This window comes from Grammomys surdaster, unplaced genomic scaffold (assembly GCF_004785775.1).
Source record: "Grammomys surdaster isolate TR1022 unplaced genomic scaffold, NIH_TR_1.0 193, whole genome shotgun sequence".
Classification (NCBI taxonomy): domain Eukaryota; kingdom Metazoa; phylum Chordata; class Mammalia; order Rodentia; family Muridae; genus Grammomys; species Grammomys surdaster.
The window spans coordinates 7,454,488-7,464,101 of record NW_021604638.1 but is presented as its reverse complement, the minus strand read 5'-3'; the positions used below and the strand labels follow the sequence as shown (position 1 = coordinate 7,464,101).

At 48.2% G+C, this 9,614-nt stretch overlaps 1 protein-coding gene across 3 annotated transcripts in view; it reads left to right on the top strand.

Moving 5' to 3' along the window:
- The first annotated feature begins 2,921 nt into the window (after positions 1-2,921).
- The window catches only part of Slc9a8 (solute carrier family 9 member A8), a 55,881-nt gene continuing 49,188 nt past the window's right edge, over positions 2,922-9,614 (top strand). For all 3 annotated transcript variants that reach the window (XM_028769702.1, XM_028769701.1, XM_028769703.1), the window contains exons 1-2: positions 2,922-2,953; positions 5,645-5,823. In XM_028769702.1, coding sequence (XP_028625535.1) covers positions 2,940-2,953; positions 5,645-5,823 — 193 coding nt within the window. In that variant the 5' untranslated portion in view covers positions 2,922-2,939. The remainder of the gene's footprint in view (positions 2,954-5,644; positions 5,824-9,614) is intronic.

Sequence of the window (9,614 nt, the reverse complement as noted above, 5' to 3'; positions counted from 1 at the left end):
CTCGGCCTTGGTGGGGCCACAGACATTAACAGCCTAGCCCCAGGACTTTTGGCCTGGCCACAGGAAAAATTTCAAGATGACTATGAAGAGATTGTTTTCCTGTTTTCTTGGGTGGATGACAATATAGGGTGATTGGGTTCTGATGTGCCAAGGATGGGATTGTAGCTAAGTAGGTAAAGCTCTCTTTCCCAGGGGCTGCATGGGAAATTCAGGTGTTTTCTCTAACAGAAGTCTGATCTCTTTTTGGAGAGTCCCAGACAGTGTGTGAGTAGGGAGTGAGGTCATGCTCATGGTGATTGGTGCTCAGGCCTTAAGAATGTCTTACTGCTGGGGGCTACAGAGACGGGTTCCGCAGAAAGTAAAGCCACCTATTTCATAAGCCAAGCCTGAAGACTTGAGTTCAGGGCCTAGAACCACCTAAAGGAAAGAGAGAAATGACTCCACAAGTGTTCTCTGACCACTACATGCAGGTCCCAGTATATTTACTTTTAAATTTTTCTATTAATGTGTATGGTATGGGTGTTTTGCCTGTGTGTATGCCTGTGTAATATGTACATGCAGTACCGGCAGAGGCCAGAAGGTGGTGCCAAATCCCCTGGAACTGGAGTTACAGCTCCATGAAGCCACCTAGTGGTGCTGGTATTCAAACCCACGTACTCTGGAAGAGAGACCAGGGCTCTTATCTCTATTATTACCGTCCTTTGATCCTCTGGTCCCTGGTCCAGGGTCTCTTATGTAGCCCTGGCTGGCTCTGGGACTCATTATGTACACCAGGCTAGCCTCAAACTCAGGAGATCCATCTGCCTCTGCCTCCAGAGTACTGGGATTAACAGAACACACTACCACTCAGCTGGTTCCAGGTCTTCTCAAGCTTTTTGCTTTTAAAAATTCCATTTATTTTGGGGTTGTGTCTTGGGGTTTCTACTGCTTCGAGGAAACACTATGACCAAACGATTTATTTGGCTTACACATCCACATCACTGTTCATCATCAAAGGAAGTCAGGACAGGAACCCACACAGGGCAGGACCCCGGGGGCAGGAGCTGAAGCAGAGGCCATGGAGGGTGCTGCTTACCGGCTTGCTCTTCATGGTTTGCTCAACCTGCTTTCTTGTAGAACCCAGGACTACCAGCCCAGGGATGGCTCCACCCACAGTGGGCTGGGCCCTCCTCCAAAAATCACTAATTAAGAAAATGCTCTACAGCAGAATCTTACAGAGGCATTTTCTCCATTGGTGTTCTTTTTCTTTTCTTTTTCACAGTTCTAGCTTTTGTCAGGTTGACAAAGAATTTAGCACAGTGTGTGTGTATGTGCGTGTGTGTGTCTGTGTATCCATATGTCATATCCCACGTCCTTGGAGGTCAAGGACAATTTGCAGGAGTCAGTTCTTTCCAATCGTGTGTGTCACAGGAATTAAGATAGGGTCGTCAGGCTGTTGTTACCCAGCATCACCTCGGCAGTCTTGTTTTAGCATTCATATATGAAAATTTCTTTATGCGGGCAGCCTTCTTGGCAAATATTAGTCGTGCTGGAATCCCCGTTCTCAGCTAGTGTGAGGCTTCCCATGTTCATTTAATTTCATCTTGCCTTGATACCTGGCTTCCCTTGTTCTTTTGTATAGCCTCAATCCCACAAGGTACATCTCAGCATACAGGAGATCTCTACAGAGAACTTGGGCATGTTAGCTCAGCGGAAGACCACCTGCCTACCATGTGTTGCCCTAGGTTCCATCCCTGCACAGGAGTAGACAGATGTCTGAGTGGGGCTGGGGGGGGGGTGTCCCTCACCCTCCAGTCCCAACTGCTCAAGACAAGAGCTAGAAGGATCAGTCTCTGGGAAAGTGACAGAGCAATCATTTATTACTATCTATTAAGCTTTATTAAAGGGGGAAAGAACTACCTAGGGTGGGAGGGGCTCTGGAGGCAAACACCCAGAAGGTCCCAATAAAGACCTCAACAGTTCCGGGCCAGTTTTAAGCAATATAGGTAAGAGCGTTCAAGTTACCCTCGGTGTTGAAAGCCCAGTGGGCACTTGGTGTGCAAACAATGAGAGCCTCAGTTAGTATTCCTAACATCCACATAAACACCAGAGATTGCTGCTGGCATCTGTAACCCTAGGGACAGGGAGACTGAGAAAGGAAGATCCCTGGAAGTTGTTGGCTAGCCACTATGTCATGTCCCCAGTTTCAGGTTCCATGTCTCATAAATTAAGGTGGAGCATAAGGGAGACATCTGATAACCTCGGACCTCCCAGTGTAACCCCCTCCCCATAGGTTAAAAATAATTTGTTGGGGTGCTGAGATAGCTTAACGAGTAAAGGCGGTGCCGCTAACCCTTATTTCCAGAGTTCAATGCCACGGACAGACACGGTGGAAGGCAAGAATGAAACCCCTCAAGTTGTTCTGGATCTCATTTCCACTACACCAACCAATAAACCTCTGTATTCCTATTTCTCAACTTTTATACTAGTAGTATACTGTCTAGCGTTTCAAAGGCCCTCTGTCTACTCTTCCTATGACTGGGGAAACTGAGGCCGACTCGGAACGCGCCTCCAGACTCCATCCGCACAGCCTGCCTGGACGCCCAGAGAGACCTTCCTCTCCCATTCTTAGCCCTGTGATTTCCACGCGGGGAGGACGGCTTTGCTCACAGCTGAGTCACTCGGATCTCAAAAGTTTCCTCCAAACCCTCCTCGCCCGGGGACCGGAAAAAGTCGGACTGTCCCGAGGCCAGATCGTCACACGGCCTGGCCGGAAAAAGCCTACCGAAAGTCCCTGAAGTCATCCCACTCTCCGGCCACCGAGAGGACAGGGCAGAGGACCGCCCCGGGAGGCCAGGCCCCGCCCCTGCCCGCAGCGGAAACCGGAAGCAGCCGGAGGCCCCGCTAGCCCTGCGGCGCCGAACTCTGTAGTCCCGGAAGCTCGCAGGACTGGGGAGAAGATGGCGGAGGAGGAGTGAGTGCGCTGCTTCGGGTAGCGGAGGCGGCAGGGCCGGGCCGGCGGGCGACAGCGGGCCTTGGGCGCCCGGGTGGAGTGGCGCGGGCCGACCTAGCCGCGGGTTGGCGGGGGGAGCGGGATGAGGACTCGGGCTCTGCGGCCTCCCAGAGGTCAGATATTGATCACCACGCGCAGACCTATAGCGTAGCCTGGCGGAAGCTGCGAACGTCATTCCCGCTCCCAGTTTCCGGTTATCTGAAGGTTGCCAGGCTCTCCTCCTCTTCCTCCAGGAAGTCCTTCCATTGCCCCAAGCAACCACCGACATCCCCTGTAACCATCAGCAACCTTCAATGTTCTTGTCTGTCCCTAGCAGGTTTCCTTCATTCATTAACTGCTGGTTGGCCGTTTCTCTCGGCCTTGGGTGTCAGGAGCCGCCCACGGGGAGCCTCCATGATGCTCTAGTGGGAGACGTTGTGTAGACAGGTTGTTTTCAGACCCTACCAAATGCCTGGAAGGAAATTGACTAGTATGAGGGACGAGGAGCCCACCCTAGAAAAAATGCCGTTTTGTGGCCTGAAACATGAAACCTTACAGGAGAGATGTAAGAAGAGGGTGACGCTGGGGCTGTAGCGCAGTGAGTCCCTGGTTCAGTCCCTAGTACTGCCAGGAAGGAGAAGGGAGAGATTACTTCAGAGTGACAAGTGGTTGACAGTGTCTGGAGCAATGACAGGATGAGGTCCACTCCAGCTCTTTTTGGGTATGTGCTACTGTTAGTCCATCTTCATACTTGGTAGGACACCATCTGTTGTGGCACATTACAAATTCTCTCTTTTGAAATGAGCCCCTGGGCTGGAGAGATGGCTCAGTGGTTAAGACTACTGTCTGTTCTTCCAGAGGTCCTGAGTTCAATTCCCAGCAACCACATGGTGCAGCTCCAACTCCAGGGTTTCCAACATCCCTGGCTTCTGTGAGTGTCTGCACTCATACGCACTGTGCACACAAGTTATAGAAATAAAATAAAATTTAAAAAAAAAAAAAAAAAGAAATGAGCCCCTGCAGATTAACAAGGAGCCCCTTAACTGATCCTGAACTTTTTACTGGGAGCATTTTAGGGAGCTCTTAGCCACCCGGGAACCAAGGCATTAGCTCTCTTGTGTACCTGTGCTGCCCCGGACACTAAAGTAGGCCTCACAGAAGAGGCCGTATAGAGCCAGATGGTTGGAGGTGCGGGTTTGAAGCTGGGTCCGGTTATGGGGTCCTGGAATGAGGCAGTGCTCACTGACCACAATTCTGTCACCACTACACGAGTTTATGAACCTAAGCTTGAGAGCACAAGAAGCCTCGGATAGAGTCGGGTGTTTCAGAGCAGGCAAACTGAGCCCTGTGAGATTCAGTTTATGGACATAATCCCAGTAGGGCTAGAATCTGACTAGTAGCGCCTTCGCCCACCATACCTGAGGTCCTGAGTTCAGTCCCTAGTTTAGTCAAATACACACACTGCATCCAAAATTCAAGGAAACTGTAAACTAGGAAAGTAAATAATGTTGAACCTGGGGTGTGGGGAGACTCCAGTTCCACCCTAGGAATTTGTTTTTGTTTTGTTGTTTTCTTTTTGAAACAGGTTCATGTAGCCCACAAAACTGGTCTTGAACTCACTGTGTTTCACTATGTAGGCCAGCGTGACCTTGGTCTTGAACTCTTAGCTTTCCTGCGTCTGTCTCCCAAGTGCAGAGATAACAGGCATGGATTACCATACCTTGCTGCCCTTATTAAGTTCAAAGGAGAGACAGCATCCTCCTCCTCTCAACCCTAGACAAGGTTTCTCTGCATAGACCTGGCTATCCTGGAACTTGCTCTGCTGGCCTCCAACTCACAGAGGTCTGTCTGCCCCTGTTTTCTGAGTACTGAGGTTAAAGACATGCACACACACACACACACCACCTCTCTTCTTCTGTTGTTTTTGGTGGAGAGAAAGAGACTTACTGGCAATTACCTCTAGAGGCTGGTGCATCCTGGGCAGGTGCTCTGTTCGTTCATTTCTGTGAGACAAGGTTGCACTGTGCAGCTCTGCTTTGCCTGGAACTCTGTCTAGACTGCAGACTTGTTGGAGTTAAGGTGTGTGCTGCTGTGCCCACCCTTTTACTTTATATCTGAGACAGGCTCTCACTACGATAGTGAGACTTAGGCTGGCATTGAACTCACTAGCCCCTGCAGGCTTAGAACTTGTGATTCTCTTGCCTAACCAACTGTTCCATAACCTCAGGCTTTATATTTTTGTTTTGTTAGCCTATGCCAACATGTAGCCCAAGCTGGTATTGTAGCTGAAAATGCCCTTGAACTCCTGATCCTTCTCCTCTTGCTCCTGGGTGCTGGGATTATCGGCCCAGGCCACGCAGCTGGTTTATACAGTACTGAAGATCAAACTTGCTTCCTGCAGGCACTACCAGCTGAGCTGCATCCCTGAACCTAGCCTTTTATAAGTCTTTCTCCATAGTCCTGACCCCTTTCTTCCTGACTTCTGGATGGATGGCAGTAGTCAAAGACAATAGAAGTCACTGGTATGCTGTGAGGGCAGGAATTCCTCCCTCTTCAAGCCCTGTCTGCTGTTTGCACCATCAGGGCTTTGCCCAGTTTTCATTCAGTCAAAGTGTATGTTTTGATTCCTTGACCCTTTTCTTTATCTGAATGCCACTTGTGTATCTCCAACAGGTTCTCCAACACAACCCATGAGAGCTTCAACTTCACCCTTCACACTACCTTGGGTGTCACCACGAAGTTGGTGCTGCCGACACCTGCCAAGCCTATCCTTCCGGTGCAGACAGGAGAGCAGGCCCAGCAGGAGGAGCAGTCAAGTGGCATGACCATTTTCTTCAGCCTTCTTGTCCTAGGTGAATAAGCCCAGAGCTGTCTGTTACTATCAAGACTTCCTTCGCTCCCCGAAGTCGACCTAGCAGTTCCAAAAAGCAATGTCTTAGCTTTTGAAAGAAGGAATTTTTTTTTAAAGATTTATTTATTTTATATATGTGAGTACACTGTAGCTGTCTTCAGATACAGCAAGAGGTGGCATCAGATCCCATTACAGATGGTTGTGAGCCACCATGTGGTTGCTGGGAATTGAACTCAGGACCTCTGGAAGAGCAGTCAGTGCTCTTAACTGTTGAGCCATCTCTCTATCCCCCCCCACCCCCCCACCCCCACAGTTTTTAAAAATGCAGCTGAAGCCACATAATCACTTTAGGTTCTCTAAGGGTAAAAAACTTCAGGGTGTGTGTCTGAAGTGTGTGCTTCATTGGACAGCAAAAGTGACTATATTTACTGGTCTGCAGCAGAGACAGGATCTCAGGATGCCCTGGCTGGCTTTCAACTCACTAAGAAGCAGTTAGCCTCTCGAGTGCACATGTACCGCCACCCCGGGCTTTATTTATTGTCCGCTTTTCTTTGGTAATACCAGAGTCATCTTTTGAATTAGACCTTTCTAGGAGACCAGAAGGCAAAACTGGGTTTTGAGTATTTCTTTCTTGAGACAGTGTCTCGTGTAGCCCAGGCTGGCCTCAGTCTTGGTAGCTTGGAGGATACCTGAACTTCGATTCTCCTGCCTCTGCCTTCCCAGTGCTAAGACTACATGAGTGTACCACCATGGCCTGTATGAGTATTTCTCTGATATCTGTTAGGACTCGGTTTTGAAGACAATAATTTTTTTTTTAGTCACATTTATCTTCCGGCTAGAGTAAATGGTCAAAGAAGTGAACACTAATGACTGATCTTTTATTTTCTGAGACAGTCTCACTTTGTAGTCCAGGTTGGTCTCAAACTCCCAACAGTCCACTTACCTCTCCATCCCAGTGTTGGCTCAGGGGTGGATGGCAGACGCCACCACACCCTGTCTTTGTTACAGCCCTAGAACAGTGGGCTTTATCGAGTTTACATTTCTTTAGTGTATGAGGTTTTCTTTGAGGGTGTTGCCATCTGGTGGCTCTGCTAGAGGCTGTGACAGGCATGCCCGTGTGGCACACACCCCTTTGCTTTCATTTCTATGAGTAAAGGCATTGGATTGTAACCTGGTGTTATCTGAGCTTGACAGCAGCTCAGCATGGCTCTTGGCTGAGGAGGAAGGCTTTTACCTTACTCAACCTTTCATTTAACCCTTTCTGAGCTCTGACTCCATAGGAAACAAGTCAGGACAGTTAACACTGTCTGGCACAAAGGTTCTGTTTAGTGAGTTTCACGCCTCCAAACAAATGTGGCTGTTGCTTTTCTATTTTTATTTTTATTCCCAGGAGTAAATGAAAAAACTGGCTTTTATAGTGGACAGGGGAGCTTCATGCCTATAATGCCATCATTGGAGAGGCCAGGGCAGGCAGCCAGCCTTGCCTACAAGTGAAACTCTTGTCTCAAAACTTAAGCATGAGGCCAGTGAAAAGGCTGAGCAGGCAAAGGCACTGCTGCCAAGCCTGATGATCTGAGTTCATTCCCCAAGAACCACATAGAGGAAGGAGAGAGCCAGTCTTCCGACCTCCGCTCGCCTGTCATGGCACACACTCCCCACCCCCCATTTAAAAATTAAACAAGCCAATAAAAACACAAGAATGTAGTTTTCCTTAAGTGTGTGTAACTTGGACCTTGCTTTCTTACTGTATGTGAGGGGTTTAGTAAAGAAACTGCTAAAAATGGCTGCCCCATTAGGACATCTGGAAGAGTCCAGAGCAGAGAGAGACAGAAGTGGACTGGACATGGCCAGGGCTATCTGCCAGAGAGGCAAGAGAGCAGGGGTTGAATACCTGTAGGGAGGGAAGAGCCAGAAGGCTAGCCTGGACAATGAGATAAAACCATAGTTGTGTGTCAGTGGAGTGCCATGTGTCCCTTCTGCCAGAGGCAAGGGAAATAACTCCTTTTGGGAACTGAAAACCTATTTCACAAGTTCCTGAGGAAAACTGACTTTATCTAACCACCAGAAGTCTATCTGTAGTTAAGCTTGAGCCCATTTCTGAATGTGGACTACCTGAGACCTGACATTACAGCCCTTGATGATGATAAGGGGGAAAGAAATATCTGAGTGCTTCAGTGCAGGGGCCAGGGGTCATCTTCATGGCTCAGAGAGGCTGGAGTGGAGGGGACAGGCAATGGCAGGAGATACAGCAAAACAAAGCCTGAGAAGTTTTCACGTGATAGAAGTGTGGATGTTCATCTGTGATAAGTCAGACTTCCTGTCTGGAAAGAGAACAAAGGGGAAGAGCTTGAGGCCCCCAAGGTGGTTCTGGGTAAAAACATGCCCAGAGGGCTGGATGGACGTAGATTGGACAGAGTTGTTTTCAGCACAGTGAGGCGCATTGTTAAGTCTGTGTTTAGAAAACAACCAGAGGAAATGAAAACTTTGGAGTCTGTGACCACAGTAATTGTTTTTTTCCAAGCTTTAGTAGCTAGTGGTTTCATCACCATGACGGGATTAACAGTTGATCAGAGTCACTGAGTGAACCTGGAAGCTTTAACAACGGATGGATCCTCTTTCTCAGTTTTTACATACCTCAAGTCATTTCCTCAGACCTTCACAACTTGCAGTCCTACACCTTAAGTGACTTGCTTAGATCATAACAACTTACATAACTTTAAACTTTTCTGTGGAAACATCCAGTCTTTTACTGTGAGACACAGCGGCTTCGATGACCGAGAGCAGTCACGGAGAGTACTTGCCCCTTTCTCACATGAAACTCATGCAGGCTGCCAGGTAATTGTGTCTCAGTCTCAAAGCCTTTTTAGTTCAGAGATCCAGGTAATTTAATCTTCTTAAAAGTTTTAAAATTCATATCACCAAGCCACATGTCCACCTGTTGCTTCTAAAATTACGATAAAGCCAAGCTGTTTTAAAGGTGAACGCAGACTTAGTTATGAATGGACTGGTGAGGGAGTACAGCCTTGAGGAAGGAGCTGAGGGCTGGTTGCTGCGGGTATACTGTCTGATAAAGCTAGGGTTTGCCATTAATATCACCAGAGATTCGAGAAGGATGTATTTGAGTAGGAAGTATAGACCAAATAGTGTGTGTACCTGGGAAGCCTGGAATCCTGCAGGGTGGGCGCTATGGCTTTGTTGGGAGCAGAAGTCAGCCTTCTGCTGCCACTCAAGACAGCATCAATCTTTTGCTACCAGACCCAGAAAATCTGAGAGATTTTCCTGTGGAGGAGGAACTTGGGGGGTTGGGCTACTTTGGTGAGGCAGGCTGGAGTAGTCTACCCAGCAGTAGCCATAGTTTGGGCAGGGCCTTGGCAGCAGGTGATCAGTGGGTCAGTTCTTCGCCCATTGATCAGTGACGCCATACTCAAAGCATATCTAGGTGGACTCTTCTTTGGAGATCACCTCAGAACTGCCAGGACTGGTATTTCTGTCTTTCAGGGCAAGTCTTTCTCATTAGACACATTAAATGCTCTAATCAGCAGATCTCTCTGAGGGGCTGAAGGGCTGTCGTCTAATCTATTAAGGTGTTAAACAAACTGTACTTGTTTTTAGTTACTACTTCAGGCTTAACCTCGACAGTATACACCAGAAGGCTAAATAAGCCTTGTCCCTATACTCGAATTACATTTATACTTAGCATGACTGTAAGCATAGTTCTGAGCACATTAAAGAATTTAGCCATCTATGATCTGACCATTACTGTCTTGGTTATCTGTAACAGTTTGATCTGAC